The sequence below is a fragment of the Microcaecilia unicolor genome, chromosome 4 (genome assembly GCF_901765095.1).
Source record: "Microcaecilia unicolor chromosome 4, aMicUni1.1, whole genome shotgun sequence".
Taxonomy (NCBI): domain Eukaryota; kingdom Metazoa; phylum Chordata; class Amphibia; order Gymnophiona; family Siphonopidae; genus Microcaecilia; species Microcaecilia unicolor.
In genome coordinates, this window is record NC_044034.1 from 127,741,662 (window position 1) to 127,763,031 (window position 21,370).

Below are 21,370 nucleotides of genomic sequence, written 5' to 3' on the forward strand. Positions count from 1 at the left end.
TTGCACACTTTTGAAACAAATTCTGCTACAGGTAAATGAAATGCTATTATCACCACATTAGCAAAGTAGGAAAAGGAAAGACACTTTTCCGAGGATTTCAGCCTTGTCATTTCCAATTTTCTGCTCTTTGGATATGCTCATATTCAAATTCTGGAACATCTATTCAGCATATCAATCCTAATTAGGCAATCTGGGGTAGAAAAGGATGAGAGCTAGATCATTTGCATAATTTAATCATAAATACTCAGCGATACATATTTCCAAGTGCATTTGTACAATTATCTTTTCATCCTTAGGGCAACGGTATTAATACTATTAGGCAATATTTCTTAGAATAAAAAAAAAAAACAGGCAAGCATGTATTAACTGTGGCTTAAGGCATTATAAAAAAATTAATTTCTGAATAAAGTCAAATTTTTCAACGTAACCACATTAGGACATGAATAAAAAAGCAAGAGAATTTTTTTTCAATTGCAAAATTTCTATATAGCCCTACCAACTCTTGATAGCAAATTCCTATTGCTTATCTTCTTGAAATACATGTCTAAATAAGACATGCCATCTAAAAGGTACATAAATTGTGATGTAGTCTACAAAATATGCATTTGCTACAAAGCAACTTGGCCCGTCCTTGACTTAAAGCCCTTTGCATTCAATTTATACTCCTCCTTGCTGTTTATGAAGAATGTGCACAGGGTAAAAAATGTCAATTCATCAGGAAGGAAAGGTGAGGAGCCCAATTCCCCAACTTTTTGGTTTGAATCAGTCATTTTAATAATTGCCATGAACATACTGATTTAATGCACACTAAAGCACACTAACAAATACAGATCCCTATTGGTTTAGTTATGCAGATTAATTCATTTTAGAACTATGACAGAAGAAACAAGTTATTCCTGAACCCTTACCTGAGCCTAATGACATTAACTCACAAACTCTTATTCTTCATAGGAAAACAGTCAAATAAGGCAGTCTTTAAAAACAAGAGCTACACTTACTACAAAGGTTTTGTGACATATGTGGTACTTAGCTAACCAGCCAGGTGGCTAATCTTGTTTTAGAAAAAAAAAAGAAAAAAAGAAAAAGATGTGCTTTGTATGTTAATGAAAGCATAGAAAACCTCACTGTAGCAGGAAATGTATCCTTTGGACATCCCCCCACCCTCCCCAGTCAAGGGGGAAGAAAAAATTACTACATGCAAATTTTCAATATTCATTTAATTTGCATGAAGGTGCTTGAACAAATTTTTTATTTTAACAGGCTCATTTTTCATGCATTTTGTGTTTCATCCCAATCTAGCATCTGTCATTCCTTTTTGAAGTTATTATCGGCCCAGTTCCCACTTGGCCGTGGTTGCTGGGTGACCGGTATCTTAGCACCCACTTTGACAGGAACAGATGTGAATCTGATCAAGAGATTTCCCTGGAGTATCTAAAATCACAAACAACTTTGTGAAAAACAAACAGCATTTTCTGCCATGCTCTCGCTGTGTCCCCTGCATAAGCACAACACACATGCACACATTTGGGGGGGGGGGGGGGGGTAGAAAAATGATCCTGCAGAGTTCTCATTTTATATAGACAAGGGGTTTTCTCATGATTTTAAAGACAGGACACTGGGTCTGGAAGAATATAGACACCAAATGTGTCTAAAGCTCTATTAAGCTTCATGGGTCTCAAAACTAGAATCTTCATAGGTTGTGAACGGAGCTCATTTGAAAAGAGGGACTTTCTAAAATCCTGTGGTTGTATGCACACAAATAAAATGTATATACATATGTACACCGTGCACAGACATTCCTGTTCTCAGCCAGCTGTACTATATACACAGGTTTGGTGATGTGTAGACTGGAACAGATACATTAGATTCTCACCTTGAATGTTAGTTCCCAATGAAGCAAGAAATCAAAAGGATTTTGAGAAGAGAAACTTGTACTCAAAACCATTTAGAATTAAAATGACAATTTAAAAGATCAATATATTAACTTGATCTTCTCCAGTAATGAAATTTGGGTAGTAAGTTGCAGACGCTCTGTTTGCTTTCCACTGAAATCAAAATGTTTCTCAAAAATAGCAAAAACAAGAAAAGACTGTTTTTAATATAGAGACAAAAAAGCCTCTGATGTTAAATACTTGGCAGCTTTAGTATTTCTTTCAAACATGATTCTTAAGAAAAGACAAATTCTTTATAGAAAACCACAGTAGAGCCAAAACAAAAAAACATGTTTCTTTTTTTCTAGTCTTAACAAAAACTTTAAAATGCCACCATTAAGTGCTACATCTTTGTCCTCATTTCTGTCATGAAGTAAATGTTGCAGTGCTGTTCTTTATGACTACGAAGAACTTCTCCCATATTGTGGCTTTTAATAAAAATAAAGGAAATGCAAGACAAAATGTTCATGAACATAAATTTTAGAAACTCTTCACTTTGCACAGAATAGCACCCGATAACTTAGAAGAATAGCTAAACATGTATGTGATAGAAAGATATTAAATCTGACCTATGCAACACCAACGTAATTCAACAATTCCAAATAACTGAACGTTTTATTTCCACTAAATCTAGCTAAAAGTTCAAATACATATACAGGGATCAAGTTTTAAAAACCAGGAAAAAAAATTCTGCCTTGAAAATTTTTGAAAGTTCAATAATATGAAAATAAAAGTTACTTTCATAAAAACAACAAATACAGATGGATACTGTTAAAATGTATATGTTCTGTTGTATAGGATTTACAGATTGGAGGGAAAAATAAGTTCCTCCTTGGTATTGGCATCATAACACAGAAGATGATTGTTAGCTTTTATTTTAACAAAAATTTTAGGCTCACAAAAGGTGTTTTCATATGACATTCGTAAACACCTATTTCTCCATTAAAACACTTCTTGTAAGCCTGCCAGCTAAGGACAGTTGCCAGCTAAGGAGAGTATATTTATAAATAGATGCAATGCTCTCACAAAATGTCAGACTATCACAAGAGTAACTGTGCTCAACTAGCAAATAAATCAGACTACACAGAAGCTCTCAATATATGTGTTGGCGAGTATAGATCCTCTTGTGATCTTGTCTGAATACTACCTTCCCGCTGGTGCTAATAGAGGCGTCAGGAAAGATACTCCAGACTTCAGAATACATGGGATACTGATGGATACATTCGTAAATGTCACCGACTGATTGAGAAAGTGATTTATTTCAATTTAACTTGGCCTCTACCAGGTGTGTTTCAAAGGCAATTAATGCCGTCTGAAGCAATGGCACATGGTGTCTTCTAAACATTAATGTGCAACTATGGATTAGCATTTTATCCCCATTCATGACTATTATCAAATCAATAATATATGTTTTCTACAAAAGTGTTGCTTTTTGAAAATAAATTTACTCTGGAGTTCTCATAATTTGACAGTTGTATATGGAAATAATTCCCATCTTTGGGTTTCAGTAAATTTAACACATTTGCATGTTTCCAAATTTAGATTATTAAATTACTACTGGAAGTCAAACACTTGTGCTCTGGGTTTTTTAACTTTTATATTTTAATGTAAAAGAGATGCACACGTTCATAAGTATTAACACAAATAAAATGCTCCTCATAATACTTGAGGTGATTTACATAGGAAGCTTAAAAGTCAGAAAAGTAATCCATAATATGCTTTTTTAGTTACAAAGATAAAATTATAAATTCACAGCCAAAGAAATATACTGCTTTCACACTAAACCTGGGGAAATAGTATGCTACCATATTTTTGTTTTAATTCTTGAAAAACTAATTTAGGATTTTATTACAATATTAGAATAACAGGACATTACAAATGTATCACTACTTAAGCAGAGAAAAATCAAAGCAAGCAATCCTACTGTACTTTGTTACATCTAAATATGTTTCTCAACAAAGAATCCTGTATTACTAAAACTATTACATATCAATTGCACAAAGACAAATTTTAGACCAATAATGGCAGATGACATTTTCACAAAATTAAAATTGATTTTGATTACTGAAATTTTTCTTACACTTTAGAGGTTTTAGCCATCTAAGGGGTCCTTTTACTAAGATGTGCTAATGGATTTAGCATGCGCTAATAATTAGCACATGCTAAATGATAAGACACCCATATGAATATAATGGGTGTCTTAGCATTTAGTGCACGCTAATTGTTAGTGTGCCTTAGTAAAAAGGGCCAATAAATGTTGCAGTATTTTGTTTTTACACAGTTGCACTGTTTTGGATAAGCTAAAGAAGAGACTATTATCATTTTCTCCCAATAGCTTATTGGCTCTGCAGCTTTTATCATCACTCCCCTCTGGTCAATATCATTCTCTTATCTCCATCAAATCAAGATTGCCAAAAACATTATCTGTATCACACACACACACACACACACAAACTACAGCGTTCTGTGCACTCCACATTTTCATTTTCTACACTGCATAAAATGAGACCTTGTGCTAACATAACACAATAGCCCCTATTTAAAAAGTGCCTCCCTTTGCCCTTAAGTGATGTCAGACCTGTACTATGCGGTCCTAAGCAAGAATAAAACAAATTCAAGCATAGAAAATGTATTTCTGTTAACATTTGTCAAGTAAGTAGAAATAAAAAGGTATTCGACCAGCATCAATCTACCAAGCAACATTTAAAATGATTACATGCATTTTGAATGTCAAAAATACAACACTGAATAAATCACTATCATAACCATATTGAAATCTGAAAAAAAAAAAAAGTGAAAGAGTGGTTTCAGATAAACACTTTTACAATTTACATCCCCATCCATTTCCAATGATATTCTGACTTTTGCTACTTTTCTCCAGTAAATGTAACTAACATACACGACCCACCTATACAGTTACATGAATCCCCCCCCCTTCACTACACACCCATATGAAAGCACAAGAGTGGTTATTAAGGGGTCCTTTTACTACAGTGAGCTAATGGATTTACTGCATGCTAAGTGCAGTGCAGCCCATTATATTCCTATAAGTGGCATAGTACTTACCACCTGATTCTATATAGCGCAACCGGATTCTATATAGCGCACCTACAGTAATCTAGGTGTATTTTATAACTATATGCGTAGATTGTTTTAACAAGCTATTAAGCGTTAACAGCTCTTAAGCAATAACGAGCACTAATTGGCAAAAATTAGAATTTATATGTGTACATTGCTAAGCGTATTCTGTAATGTACTGTGCCTAAATTCTAACACATGCAGGCAAAAAGTGGCATGGTTAAGGGCATGGAAATGTGCAGTTTTGGGCCAGTGCACATAAATCCACACACAGGGATTTACACCAGCATTTCATTGGCGTAAATGGACACACATAGATTCAGTCGCATTAACTAAACCTAAGCATATTCTAAATACTGCATGTAAATCTACATGCAGTATTTAGAATACAATGAGCTGTAATTGCCTAGCATGCGTTAATTTTAGGCACCATATATAGAATCGGGCCCTTAGTGCACACTAAATCCATTAGCGCGCCTTAGTAACAGGACCCCAAATGATTTTAGTGAGCATCACCATCTCTCCCTCATTCTGACATTTTATTCCCACTTTTTTACAAACTCCTCACACATATTCAGCTAAGAAACTTCTTATGAACTTGCTCTAAATTAACCTAGATAAACTATCAGTATCAGACTTCATCCATTTTGCTAAGGAGCCCTTTTACAAAGCGGCGGTAATGGGCTTACCACACGCTAATCTGGAGCTACTGCGGGCCCAACTTGGGTAGTTCCAGCCCCAGCACGTGCCATTTCCTGCACTATGAAAAAAAAAAATCAGCCTGTAGGGGTTTTTTTAGCGTGGCATTAGTGCAGGAGCCCTTACTGCTACCTCAATAGGGGGCACTAAGTGCTCCCCTGCATGGCCATGTGTTAACAGCAATCTTGCTGTATGGCCATGGCTATTTTCAGCTCTTTTTTACCTGCTGTGTAAAAAGGGCCACAATGTGGGGTAAAAATGGCCCCTGCCACTAGTGCCCTTTTTACAACAGCTTGGTAAAAGGACCCCCAGTGCATTATGGGGAAAAAAACAACCCATAAGTATGACAAACACTCAAAAAAAACCCCAGAAAGATAAATACCCTCAAATAATAGTTCAAATGTACCAACAATCTTACAGTGTTTTGAGAGGGGAAGATCTGTCAATGAAAGACATGGGAAAGAGAAATACTTAATAAAATCTGTTGTTCAAAGTTAACAATAAATGCATCTTCCATCCCTCAAACCACACTGCAGAAAAGATCAAACAGAAAAGGTGTTACATTTTTATCTTACTTCTGTTTCGGTGAATTGAAACTATTAGGAATTAATTCTCAATGTAAAATAGTAAGATCCCACAATTTCAATATTCTCTAAAATATTTTAAACTACAGTATATCATGTTGAAAATTAAAACATTACTTTTCCTGACCCGTTGTGAGTTTTTTTTTACCCCCTAGCTTTTATTATAGCTGGAAGATGCAGACTCACCTGGCTAGTAGAGCCTCCATGTAAGCTCTAAGCATAGGTCTAAAAACCAGAGTAAGGTCATGATTTTGTCCTTTTTAAAACTGTTGCTAAACCTACAAAAAACAAGATCTTCCTTTGTGTATTGAGATATTTAAAAGTAGTATAAGAATGTTCTTTTTCATTTCAAGGTGTAAGAATGTGGAACAACTTGCCAGTTGAGATTCAGCTAATCACACCTTACTATTTTTTTAATTTACAAAAGATCTTAAAAACCTTATTTATTTTCATCTTAATAAGTACCATACACTAAGTGATTTTAACAGGAAGAACGCATTGAATTTGTTGTTCTATTTTTATGTAATTCCTTCCAACTGAGATTGTTTGCAATTCTGTAATCCACTTTGAATTATCAAGATAAAAGCAAAATATATATCACAAAATAGAATAGAATTACAGAGAACTAGATATACAGTAGATTAATCCAACACCTTATTTCAGCAGTTAAGAAGTCACCTTCTACTGCTGTGGCTTTATTTTATGTTGTTATCTAGCCAATCAGCACTGGATGTTTGTTCTCGTTGGTACTAACTAGCAAAATGCCTTCTAAAATAAAGTTTAAAAGTGTTTAATAAAAAGCCACTCCTGTTAAAATACCTATATAAATAGTCATACTAAACTGCATTTCAGACAAACTTACAAAACAGACAGAACAGCCAGCATCCATGATGTATGTATGCATATATTAGTGCAGAAACACACACACAAACACATTGGGCTAGATTCTATATATGGTGCCTGAAAATTTTGCATTGAATAAATTTCCACCTAAGTGTATTATATAAGCAGTGCCTTGATTTAGGTACGGTAGATGGAAAATGCTTAGTTGATATCCCAGTGCCTAGAACTACATGCGTCCGTTTACACCAAAGAAAACTTGGCGTAAATACAAGTGCATTGATTTAGGCGCAGAGGCCCATATTCTACAACAGTGCATGTAAATTTTGCAATGCCCACAAACACCCATTTCCCTGCCCCCTTTTGGCTCCACGCTATAGAATTTAGGCGCTGTGTATTACAGAATAGGCTTAGTGAGCTGTGCGTGTAAATTCTAATTATTGCCAATTAGTCTTCATTATTGCTTAAGTGCTGTTAAAAATGCTGATTGGCTTATCGAGCCAATTAAGTTACCCACACTGTTATAGAATACACTTGTATTTCAGTGCAAAACGCTAGGTGTGATTGCAAGCAATGATTTTAACCAACAGAGGGTATTATACATAAGCACAGGATTTAATACACTAGTAATAAAGACAAAGCCTTACTTAAATGTTTCAAGGAATGCAATAAAAGTACAAAACTGAATTTTGACCAGTAATAATATGAATTCAGTTGCTAGGATATTGACATCATTTTTGACCTACTTGTAACTAATTCGGTGTTCAGGGTACACATTACTAAATTTTGTATTTTAGCCATCGTTTAGTGTGGTTTGTCTGACTGCATGCCAGTGAATACACAAATCCACAAAAGAAGATATATACAAACAAAAAATAAATAGCATAACAAAAAAAATAAATCTATGATTATAATGGCATAGCCATATGGGCAAGCACACTTTACTTCCTATGAACATTATTAATGAAAAACATCTTACTAATTATATTGAGCCAATTACTTCATCTAGTTGCACTTACTTTTGAAAAGACCACATACTGTACTGAAGTTATATATGTAACCCAGATTTTTTTTTTAGGTCTTTTAAAAACCACTACTGGTTGTAGCTCTATAACAGTCCAGTATAATTAAAGCTTTCAAAATTATATTTAAAAAAAAAAACTAAAAACAATGGTCAAAAGCTTTTTCCTTGAAACTGCTCAATTATCTAGAAAATACTTACAGCTATGGGCCTTGTGTCATTATCACCAAGAGGTAATGTTTTAAAAGGCTTCTTAAAAAATTATTCAGACAGCTCGGACTCCCATCAGATTGTGGTGACTGACTTTTAAACTTATGTTTTAAACTAAAGAATGCATTTTCACAAGGTCTACTTTAAAAAGAAATAAATGGTTTAAACTATCTTGAGATGTAATAAACAGCAGAAAGTCAAACTCGATTCAGTTATACATTCTACCTGCTAAACCAATGTTTTTTAACCTTGGATTTCTATTAGTATTGTGGGGGAAAAGATGGCAAAAGCAAGTCTCTCTGGTATATTAGATCAAATCAGGTCTCGGCAATAGTATAATACATTGCCTTTTTTAAATATGATTAAATGTTAATTCAGACATCTATTTCAAGAATGGCTTTCAGCACATTGTCACCTTGTGCTGTAATCAAATATTAAGATCTATATATACATCTTGCTTTAAATAGTAACATACATGATTACCATTTTGAAACTTAGGCACAGTTTTCAAAAAATGGTACTGTATTTTATTTTTAATATGCACATCTTCTAGATCTAATATGGTAGCTTAAAGTCAGAACACTGAAGTTTTAAGAACCAAAGTGGTCTCCAGAAAAGAATTCTATTTAACTGAAACCACAGAATATTTTTCATGAATAGTAACATTTTGTATTATAGTCATTGCTTAGTTATATCTCCAAAATACTAGACCAATACTAAACCATAGAATACACTTAATAAAAGAAAAATGTCTTTCATAGTAATAAGATTGTCCCTTACTTAATGCATACTGTTTTACAGCTCCTATAAATAAGAATGCCCTAATAAGATGATGAAAAAAAGAGCCAACAATTTTTCTTCATGCATACCTAAATGCTACTCTAACAACATTTATTACTATTATCAGAAAGTTGTGAATGTATAAATATACAGATTCCTATTATATCAGCTCATGTTCGAAGTACTAACCCTGACACTAAGAAGTCATTCTGTGATTTGGTATATGTTCCCCTTTCATACTCAAGGGAAAGAGCTTCATCAAATCCTTAATCTACAAGGACAAATAAAATTCATGCTCTAAAGTAAACACTGCATCCTCTTCCAACTCTTCCTACACACACACTTTCTACATAACTGCAGGACTGAATTCCCTATTCTTCAACTGTTTAGTAGTGGTCAATGCCATTTCCACAGTGAAAATGTAAAACCAATTAAAAACAGTCACATGACCATAAAAGTTCAGAACATCTTTGCACACCTAACTGTAGATTAACAGTCTTTTCATAACAATGGGTTTTAAGACACTCTGTTGCCATTTGCCACTAATTGGATTCCTGCTAATGTCTTGCATCTAGTCTGATGTGTACAATACATACTCCTTCAAGTGAGAAGCTTTGCTGGACTGCCATAGTTCACAAATTGGCTTCCCCCCCCCACCCCCCCCCCCTTTCTTCTGTATGCTTGTTACTTAGGACTAGATCTACTATGGAGACAGGAAAGGAGAAAAACAAAATTCTTCAGAAAACTTGAGTCAATTTTTATCACTTAATTTTGTACACGGAATTTAAACCTTTCCTGTAAATTTTGGAAATGAAAAAAAAAAAAAACGTTACACAGAAAAACTGTGCCAGTAAAAAAAGGTTTGTATTAAAAGCAACTGGCACATGGGCACATTCTGAAATGTAATGTTTGGAGCCATACCTGAACATTACAAATTAAAAATACTAGCAGTGCTAGAAGCTGATGTCAGATTTTTATGTTTTACATCTTCTGCCCCCCCCCCCCCCCCCCCCCCCCCCCCACTCTTACACCTCACTTGCGTAAGCCGCACTGTCAGCCTGCTGGAATGGCCCATTTCACACAAATAAACATACCTTCCTGCCTATTTGTGGACTTCAAAGCTACCTGGGATAAAATGTGTTCAACTATTCCAACCTAAGTAGAAATGGTACCCTCAATACTGGTTTAGCGCTGACATCTCGTGTATGTGAACAGACACACTGCAACTCGGATACTGTGGTGTGTGCGCCTATAATCTCCACCCCCCCCCCCCCCCCCCCAAACACACCTTCACACTTCACACCTGTTCCTCTGGTGAAGGCGACAGAAGACTGGTAAAGTTCTTGATGCCAGGCCTCCCCCTCCCCCTTTCCCGCGCTTTCACTCGCCGGGAAGAAGTTTCTCGGCTGACCTGGAGGTCATTACAAGTTCTGCATTTCAGAGGTCCCTGAGGAAGACACACTGCCAGCCAGAGTGAGAGTCAATCACCAGATCTGTGCTTTTTTTTGAACGCGGCGGCTAAAAACCTTATATAATCTCGCCTTTCCAACCCCCACCCTTTGCTTCAGGTTTTTATATATACACACACACACAAACAAACCCCGTTTAAGAATTTGATTTCACGCTTCTTTGAAAGTTGGCTCCCAGCCTGACGCTCCAGGAAGTTTCCCCAGCATCTGCCTTCCCTGTAACACCGGCAAGGGGCGTGCAGAAGTATTTCGTGTCCGTTATGAGAACAAGTTACTGCTGCTACTACACCTCAGAAACCAGGCAAATCAAAAAACGCAAAAGCAATAATAATAATTTTAAAACACACTTGTCACCTGCCAACTTTGACTGCTCCCGAGGAGGAAAAAGCCAAGGCATTACCAAAGAGAAAGGGCTCCGTCTTACCTGGCGTTGGTACAGTCGTTGTAGAGGGTCTCGAAGTCCTTCCTGGAGATGAGCTTGCAGCGGTTCACGCCGGGCTGGATGGCGCCCAGCCCCCGCAGGATGCGCACCTGCTCCACGTTGCACACCACGGGAGTGATCTCCAGCCGCTTCAGCTTGGTGTAGACCGTGTGCAAGCCGCCCACCAGGTGCTTGAGGAAGAGGTCGAACGCCTGCGGCAGGCAGATGAGCTCGCAGCTCTCCACGGTGAACGAGGCCACTTTGGCACCCCTCAGCTCCACCATCTTGCACTCGTTGTTCTGGGGGGTGTTCTCCACCGGCGACGGCGTGGAGTAGACGGGTTTGCCGCCGGGCAGGGGGCCGGGCCCCGCCGGGGTACCGGTGGTGGTGGCCGGGCTGGTGCTGCAGCTGTTGCCGCCGCTGGAAGTGACCGTGGGAGCCGTGACGGGTTCCGAGCGGAACAAGCTGGGCCCAGAGGAGGCGGCCGCGGCGGCCAAGGACGGAGCTGGAGAGGAGGTAGCCGGAGAGGACGAGGAGGAGCAGGAGGTGGCGGCGGCAGCAGCAGCAGCCGCGGCTGTGCCTGAGGAGCTTGGAGAGGTGGAAGTCGAGGTGGTGGGAGCGGCAGAGGTGGCGACGGGAGGCTGAGGAGGCAGCAGCTGGGTCGGTGGGATGAGCGCAGCCGGCACGGCCATGGTCACCTGCGAGGAGGGGGTGGGGTGGGGGGAGGGAGTGACCCCCCTCTGGAGGCTAAAAAATGCAGCCGGATAACCCCCCCAACCTGATGCAAAACCCCGAGGAGGAGGCGGGGAGTACAGAAGCGCCGACAGTCCCGGAAAGTCCGCTTCCAAAGTGCGGTCCACGGGGCTCCCGCTGCCAGTGGGAAGAGGCGGCTGCACGAGCTCAAGCGCTCCTCGGGCAGTGCGAGGAGTGACAGAGCTGGAGTGGAGAGCACGAGTGCCGCTGCCTCCGCTCCGGGCCAGTTGTTGTTGTCACACGGTGCGGCGGGGGGGCGGAGCTCCGGCAAACTTGGAAACGTGTGTGTTTGTGTATGTGTGTATAGCGCTTTGAGCAGCGCCAAGCTGACAGCGTGTATTGCACACACCCCCCCTTCCTCGGCCCACTGGCCCAGCCTCTCCTTCACCTTTCTCCAGGGAGGGGCGCCTGACCTCCTCCTCCTGTAACCCACTTACCGGGCTTGCACGCAACGAAAAAGAAAAAGTTTGCTTGCTGCAACTGAGGCCGCCGGCATAAAAATAGCTGTTGATTTGAGAAATGTTGTAAATTCCAGCTCGTGTCTTTCAGGTATCCAGTTAGCCGATTGGCAAAAGCCTGCAGCAAATACACTACTTTCCGACGAAAGTCAATGATTGACATGATACGATTTTTGGTTGCCGGCGACTGTCAATGACACATTATGCAAATAGGTGGCTATAGAATGAAACAGAAATAAACATATTTAAGATTCTGTACGTTCAAACATATACTGGGGAGCATATACTGCTGTCAAGGAACCAATTGCATATTTTCACCTGAGTTATTGAGATCTTGCAGGCAAGAGTTTTATCAATAAGTTAACAGACGGACCCTTACTCTCCGGATATATAAAACACAATGCGAGATTGATTTCTGCATTCTCTGCATACCAAGGTTACCATGGTTCGCTCATATGTTTAGAAAAACAGCTAGTGCTCTTTAGGTTTCGCAACCCATTGTTTGATTAAAGCTAGCTTTAGAATACGAAAAGGCGCGTTACTATTTTCCATTGTGAAGTTTGTACGGATAGGAAAAACGAAGGAACTTTTAAGCAGCAACTTGTTGAAAACCTTACGTACATTTTGTCTTCCTTTTCTTACCGTTCGCAACCTTTACCTCACGCTCTCAAAACAGATTTAAGATTATTCATACAACCAAATATCTTTGGAGGTCCGCTTCTTATTTCACGGTGCATGTGTTCCAACTATCCTCTTTATCTTTTATCCTTTGTTTCTTGGTCTGGATATATGAGTATTTTTGAACCGTAGGAGAGGGTTTAATTCATATACTAATTCACTGTACTGGTGATCTTTTAATACAGCAATGGGATTTAACACTTAATAATAAAGTCAGAGTTATGTAAAGATTCTTGAGTCTTCAAAGCATCCTGTGGTAAACGTTTTTAGCGATTAAAGGAAACTGGTTAATTTATCCTTACCAGGCAGGATCACTAATTTTATTACTATATTCTTGGAAATTATACTTTGATTGCTGAACGGAATAAAGCGCGGTTAAGCTTTCTTTCATTCAGTAGCGCTGTCGCATTTTTCTTTCCAGGTTTTGCAGCATACTGTAACTGATATTTCAAAAAATTTCCCTGTGTCAAGTGCAAAGGGGCTTATTGTGTTGAAATCAATCAGGCTGTTTAAAATTCAAAGGCTTTCAAATCGTTGCGCTTGTCCTTTGATAGGGCCTGTGCTGATTAAAATGCTACCAAGAAAGCCTAATTGCTGCACTAATTAAGAAGTCTTTAATTTCCGTGCTATATTTGTTTGAAGCAACCTTCCTGTTATGTTCATGGAGCCGTTCCATGGCTAGACAGTCTTTTATTTCAGCAAAGCATACCGAACAGTAAGCAGAACAGTTAGCTTTCAGGATATATATTCAGGTAAAGTCAGCACCTCCCGGTTAAATTCATTTTCGCAAGGGCTGGGTAGGCAGTTATGTAATTGGTATTCGGTACATAACAGGTTATTGTACATAGATATCACATATGTGTTTGAGTCGGAGTATTGGATGCCTCCCCCCCCCCCCCCCCCCCAAAAAAAAGAAAGAAAATTAAAGCTTTTTCGCACTGGTTTCACACCGGTAATGATTTGCTATAAGCTGCCTTCAGAGCACGTGATGGGATAGACCTCGAGACAGGTAAGAATGATCGGAATAATTGTGCGGATCCCTCAGCCATAAGCAAGTCTGCCTTGATTTGGCTTTTTCAAGGAATTATTGCTCTATTAAGTCTCATAACCATTTCCTTGACAGAGCTCTCAAGTGGGGAAACTGAATAAATAATTTCGCAGAGCTTCCTAATCAATAGTAATTTTTTAGGTTTATCTATGCTGCATTATGATCTTGGCTGCAAGGTAGAAAGCAGCACAGAACTACTGTACATCTACTGACAAAACGATAAGTTCTTATCATTGGCAGGAGGTCAGCAGTCAATTCCATGCACTATTTTCATCCTTTCTTTAAGTGTATGCATCAATTTTGGCCACGCTGTGGTTAAACAACTTAATCCCAAGATATGATACAAAAACACACTCCAAAAGGCAGTTATGGAAATTATAGGGACATATTATATGTTGTTGTAATATCAAAATAAGCAGGCAGTGCATACTATGTTGTACTGCATATTCTAATTGTCATTCATATGCATGCAAATATAAAAAAAAAAAAAGAAGAATTTCAATGACAGAGTAGAAAGATAATATTAACTTTAAGGGTCAGCAGTAAGGGTGCTACCTCACGCCCATTATATTCAGGCTGTGATAGTGGGAGTTTTATGGAAGCTTAAATTACTTAAGAGACACTTCATAAAATCCTATAAGCGATCCATTGCTGCTTTCCTAAACATTTTAGTATTCGAACGTTAATGGTAAATTAAATGGAAAAGCGGAATGTGAATTTGTTAAGGCTGTTGCAATTACTACTGTACCACCAGTTTTTCTAGTCCACTCATAATGCAAAATCAATGTGGTCCTTTCTGTAGCCCAAGCCAACCTGCAACCTAAGAAGGTGAGGAGGACGGCTAACTCCCATCTCAATTACACCCATGAGGGCAGGAGGCTTTCTCCCATCCAGTACTGGAGAACCTTTCTAGGTATTTGTATCCATACAGTATAAGCAGAACTAGGACTAAGGCCACTGCGCAACCGTGACGGTTTCATCTGCTCAGCATAGCACAAATGTTTGCACTGTGAACAATCAACATATGCAAATAGAACATCAGTACGTCCTAACCAGCTTTTTGGAGGCACACTAGACCTACCTGGACCACCGATATCAGTTCTCTCGGCACCTAACTAAAGGACTTCTGTCTTTGTTAATGTTATCAGAACTACACTGATGACCAGAAGATATTCATAAACAGTATTCTAGGGAACTCGTTATGCAACCTACAACCGTGTCATTATGACAATCTCAAATGCAAAATTTAAAAAAAAACGTTTTTGTGTAACGTCAAGCTAAACAAATAAACAGCAAGCATCAACCTGACTCTTTATAACAGAATACCACTGACTGTTATTGCACCCCAGCCTGCTTCAAAATAATCAGGCAATAATTAAAACATGCATCAAAGAAATTCTAACCGACTTTTGTTCATACACCACATTATCTATATGTGATGACAAACATTGTGCAATTATTTAATTGTACTTTGGGCCATCATTATCCGTTTCCATTGCAACGTGTCTTAATTCATCTATCAACAGGTAATAAAAGTTGCTCAAGCAGATATTTATATCCATTAAGCAGAAAGAGGAATAAGCAAGCCGATCAATAATTTATAGGAAGAGTACCAACTGCAGACATAACTGTGCTGTTTGGAAAGCAATCTCTCGCTCTCCAGGCTTTAAAGTAAACGCAAAGTAGCAACGCCCTTAATTTCCAACTCCTGCAGATACGAATACAAACAAATTACATACAATCATATTTTGCTTAACAGTTTGAAGGCCTTGATGGGAGAAAATAAAATTTAATTATGATGTAGTTTCAACAGGTTGCTTTCGCGTGCTACCGGCTGGTTAAACTAAGGCAAAAGGGAGTATGATATCGGTGCTGAGGGACCTCTTTGTCAATAAATTTAAATGGGTAGATGAAGAGCAGGCACATTTCTTCTGGCAGCGGATCTGATCTGGAAATATTAATGGAGTTAAATGCAAAAAAAAGTGCTGAAGACGAACATTATGAGTATAAGTTACAGGGTTATGAAAGCCACAGGAAAATGGCAACATAAAACGTTACAAAAGCAGGGCAAATATTTGGGAGAAAATAAAGTACATCTTACAAAAATGCCTAAAGCTAATATGTTAGTTACATTGGCTGGTGCTTTCACATCGATAGAGTTCTCAGTGCACATGGCTTTGAGTTACTTCCATAAAAATTTGAATGACATCACTCTCAAAAGTGAAAAACTACATGCCAGCATGTGCTTATGAAAATAAGTGAAAGGTGTGCACATATTTACCAGAGCGACTAAAGGCGCTCCCAAGAAACATTGGATGGAGAACTCATATACCATTTGTTTATAAATCACAATGACATACAAGAAATATACTGAATTTCTATATAAACTTTAAGACTGCCTTTCAAAGACTTCAGGTTGGGCACCTGTCTCAATGTTTTCCATTCAGAGAAAACCGCATGGAATGTGCATGTTTTGGTCCCAGGAACCTCGAGCTGAAACATGATATATTGTCCCCGATGTAATTAAATGTACAGGAAGAAAACATTTTGGGAATAGGCTAAAATAATTTGTTTAAATGTATCTGAGTGTGCATTGTCTATTCAGTATACTTCCGGAAAACATGTCATTCCAACTTTACAGTTACTGGTAATATTTTGATATTTTAGTGACAATATTTTTGGCAAAATTAATGATATTTTTCAATGCGATGAACAATGCTACACTGCAAGGTTTATGCAAATTATTGAAAAGCCTGTAGTTCCCCCCCCCCCAAATTATATTTACATTATATTAATTGAACAGTATCCATAGCAATATATGTTAAATAGTTATTTTCAATAACTCATTCACCAAATAAAAAAGGGAAAAATATTGCCAAGTATGACTAAAAGAGACGGAAATGAACACAGAGCAGACACATGGAAATGTTCCGTGAAGGATAATTACTCAGCTGATTTGTAAGATTTGATTTGATAGGTGTTGAATGTAGGAAGCCTTTTTTTTAATTTCTTACAATAAACAGGATTGTGTTGCAATTTCGTATTTGAACCGTTTTTATTTCGAGTGTATAGAATTCAAGATCAGCAAACATAATAAAAAGTATGTGAATTGCATGCTTAAAAGTATCTGCAGTCTGCCTATATACTAATTGTAAAAAGCAGAAAAGAATGCTAGAAAAAAAACGCAGCCAATATGTTAATTGTCTTTTCTTATCATCAGTTGAACTTCAGAAGTGAAGATTCCGTAGACGTCAGACAATATCATTTGTGATGTAAGAACAGAAATTTATGTTAAGGTTCAATACAGATGGCTAATAGACTAGATTCCTATAGGTCACTGAGCTGTTGCTAGTTTAATATGAACCCTATAGGTGTTGATCTTATTCTAGTCTTCGAATTTAAGAAAGTTACAACTCTAACGTTGTCACGATATCGTCCTTTCATCGTTTCCAAAAAAAATTGCTTTAGGACAGTCTTTGACTTTATATCTCGATTGCAAGTATGTATTTCCCCCCCCCCCGCAATAAACAATGAATTGTATTTTCTGGTAGATTCCACTGTGATTTAACAAATGAGATATTTGATAACTACACTTTTAGAAACCCATTTCAATAATTGCCTTCCATTCCATTGCCCCGGGTGCAAATAACTTATGAGCCCACCTGGGACAGAAGCTACCTGAATATGTAGTCGATATGTAAGTTGTTCAGAAAGAAAGAAAGGCTCCGTACTTTTTATCAAGTTTACCAACCTGGAGCTTCATAATAAATATAAATAGGTTACTACTCTTTACAAAGCAATACCGGAGACATGGCTTTAAAAATTAAAATAACGTCCCTTTAAGAATATTTCGTTTTAGGTTTGAAGATGAAGGATTATCTGGTTTGTTTGCTGTTTCAACAAAGTAAAGGTGCCCTCTGTAGGAGAGGCGCTGCAATGACAATTAAAACTCAGCTTGCGCCCACATGCTTGTTCAACAAAAATGCCGCTTAAAATATTTTACATGCTATGCGGCCACTTAGCGTTCTAAAACGACTTAATGAAAAATTCGGATGGTGAAAAAAGAAAAGGCTGAGGGAAGCGTGGGAGTTCTCTAAATAATAATGAGACATGAACATAAATCCAGCAATTCCCCAAAAGAAGACAATTACATGGCCTCTATAGGATGTGTTTCCTCATTATCAGTCTCAGTGGGCATTCTACAAGGCACTAAACTGCTAGTGTTAGCATAATGTACAACCGAGACAAAACATTTGATGCACCAGACTCCTTAATTTTATTCTGTTATATTTATTTTCTGGACAGGAATCTAGAGCAATATATTTATAAGAAGGAAACATAGACTTGCATTCATGTGGGTGCACAGATACAGTAGAACTCCAAAGGGTTCAGTTAAACTTTTTGTCCCAAATGGTCCTCTGGTTGAGCTTTTAACATTATGGTTGACCAGATATTCTTATTGTAATATTGAACATACTAATAGTACAATTTCCATGGCCTTGGTGACTTTTAAAAACCAACGTGTGGTGAAACATTGGACTGTGACAGCTGCAAAATGTGTCTGGGAAGGCATCTATTCAATTACAATGCCACGGCACCTATACATTAATCAATTTTTGGAGAGTGACTCCATTCTTTTCAGCAGACCAAGGTAACACCTCTATGGAAGAATACTTTTCTGCACTAGAGAAATGCTTCAATGACCTTATGATCAGGATACTAAAAGGGAACTTGAAAATAGTACTTTAAAGCATTTAAAACTTTAAATGATCAAATATTTTGGAAACTGACAAAAACAGAACTTAACAAAGATCTGCGGGGTTTTTTTTCCTATTATATACCATAAAGTACTATTGGCTGTCAACATCTGACCACACAACAACCTTTCCCCTTCAGACAATAATCAAAATGCTTTTTGAAATTTGCTAATATTTTCTAGTATTGACATTTTTAATTTATTCTGTTCTGAGCTGAGGAAGGGAATGCTAGATCCCAAGAACTAGTCAAGAAATTTTATGTTAGTTCAATAAAATATAAGTATCAATTTATATGTTTTAGTTTTTAACATTGATTGTTCTGCAAATGAATGAACACAACTATACCACCATCCTTTTAAGGAAGTCACCTATATTCTTCCTTACTTGCCAGAGCTGTCCCGAGGAGTGTACATGTGGTGTGGCCGCCAGGGCCAGCCCAACCATTAAGCAAAACCAAGAGGATGCCTAGGGCAGCGTTTTCTGTTGGGAGGGGTGTCAAAGAGCAGCTGATATCAGGATTTGTGACCACTTGGGGAAATAAAGATCTAGGCTTCTAAAATGGCAGACATATATGTGTACTAGTAAAAAAAAGCCTGTTTCTCATTGAAATGAAACGGGCGTTAGCAAGGTAATGACCTTCTGCCATTAATATTCTCCCCCCTCCTCTCCCCCCTCCCCCTCCTCTCCCCCCTCCCCCCTCGTCTCAGGACCCCCCCTGTCGTCTCAGGACCCCCCTCCCCCTATCATTGCTGTACCCCCTCCCCCTCTCTCTCTCGTATCCGAGCCCCTCCTCTCCTCCGATGTCCGCGCCCCCCTCCCATTTCTGCCGGGCAGCGCCTCACTCCCTCTGTCTCTGTGGCTTCCGACAGCAAGGAGAATGTGTGCGGGTGCCCCAGCCCTTCGCACATGGCAGCTGCTGTTTAAAAAGTTTTACCTCCTGCTCATCCGGCAACACTGAAGTACAGCAAGTACAGACGCCGCTTGTTTCAGTTGTTCCTCTGGTCCCATCCTCATTTCCTGTTTGCAGAAGGTTGGGACCACAGGAACTGCAGAAACAGAAGCAAAACCACAGCATTCCCTCGAGGGCGGGGCAGTGATCGGGAGTGCGATTATGAACCCTACAAACACTACACGGCTTCACTGCCACGCTGCCACGGAGTCAGCTTCAGTACATTGGAGGTGCAAATTATTATATTAGAAGATATGCTGGCATGTATACGTGTTATGTTCTGAAATATCAATTTGCACATGTATGTTGCATGCTAGTCCTGTTGATATTTTAGACATTGACACTAGCACATGCACATCAATTCCTACAAATATTTTACAAAAGGCTTTATATCAGCAGATCCTTTTCTAAGACACTACTTGAATTTGATATGTCCCACCATGGATATCTCAATTGTGATTTGTACATTCTTTCTAAAATCTGCCTTTTAGGTGTGTTTTAATTAAAAACCTTTCTGTAAGCTATGATGACTTTGACAGATCCAATCAGTTTTAAGCCATTCAGATCTTAGATTGATGATACAAGCAGCAGTCAACACTAAGCAACCCTAAACTTGGGAGTTACTTTCTTGTGTGCCTGTTGCGATCCTGCTTGTTGACAAAAGAAGCAATGTTACTTACCAAAGGCTAGTATTTTCCATAGACAACAGGATTGATATGGCACGTAGTCTGCCCCATCTCTTGAGAGATGTCTCACTGTTTGAGTTTTGGAACCAGTTCCAGGGTCTGCTGCGTGTGTGGGAAGGGCTGGGTATAAACAGGGCTTTGCACCACATTCTGAGCTTTTCAGGAGTGGTTCCATCCTGGTACCAGCAGATGATGACACCCACTTGTGTGCCTGATCAGTCCTGCTATGGGAACCATCTATTACAGGTGAGCAGTATTGCTTTCTATTGTATATAATTTAAACAAAAGCATTTCAAAGAATGATGAAGTGTAAATGTAAAGTGAGAAATTAGAATAGAAACTAGGGGGTGGAGGTGGGGTCACCTCTAAACAAAAAGGCATACAGCTAACCTCAGTGCACATTAGCTACTAACCAAATTATTTCTCTTAGAAAGCGGGAGGGGGAGAGGAAGGATTAATAAACTATGTGTATATTTGAAATCTCTCTATCTCTCCAATCTAAACCTACCCAAGGGATGTGTTTTTGCAATGGCATGGAAGCTGTGCAAATTCACAGGTAAATATGTTTGAGAACTGCTGACATAATCAGGGTTTCATAAAGGTGATTAATAAATCCTAATAAATAAAGAGCCCTCTTTACTATGGTGTGCTAGCATTTTTAGTGTGTGCTAAAAATTAATACGTGCTAATGCTAGAGACACCCATATATTCCTATGGGTGTCTCTTAGTGCGTGCTAATTTTTAGCATGCACTAAAAATGTTAGTGCGCCTATAGCATGGCTTAGTAAACAGGGCCCAAAGAAATAAATAAACATAATGGGGTACATATTCAGCTGATGGCTGAACAAGTAGTATAAAATCAGTTTTACTCTTTTGTTAGCGTGCTAGGAATGTCAGCACATTAGCTGAATAGGGCTTCCACACACATTCTCTACCTCTGACACTTCTCCTTCAAAAATAAACAAATAAATAAATAAATACTGTGTGCTTAGCATGCGCAAATGACAA

At 38.4% G+C, this 21,370-nt stretch overlaps 1 protein-coding gene across 5 annotated transcripts in view; it reads right to left on the bottom strand.

Annotated features, from left to right (window-relative positions):
* DACH1 (dachshund family transcription factor 1) overlaps nucleotides 1-11,974 on the bottom strand; it is a 743,295-nt gene extending 731,321 nt beyond the window's left edge. For all 5 annotated transcript variants that reach the window (XR_003941906.1, XR_003941905.1, XR_003941904.1 and 2 more), the window contains exon 1: nucleotides 11,037-11,974. Coding sequence is in view for 1 of the 5 variants with exons in the window: in XM_030200621.1 (XP_030056481.1) it covers nucleotides 11,037-11,725 (689 nt within the window). In the remaining 4 variants the exon portion in view is untranslated. The remainder of the gene's footprint in view (nucleotides 1-11,036) is intronic.
* Between the last annotated feature and the right edge of the window lie 9,396 nt (nucleotides 11,975-21,370).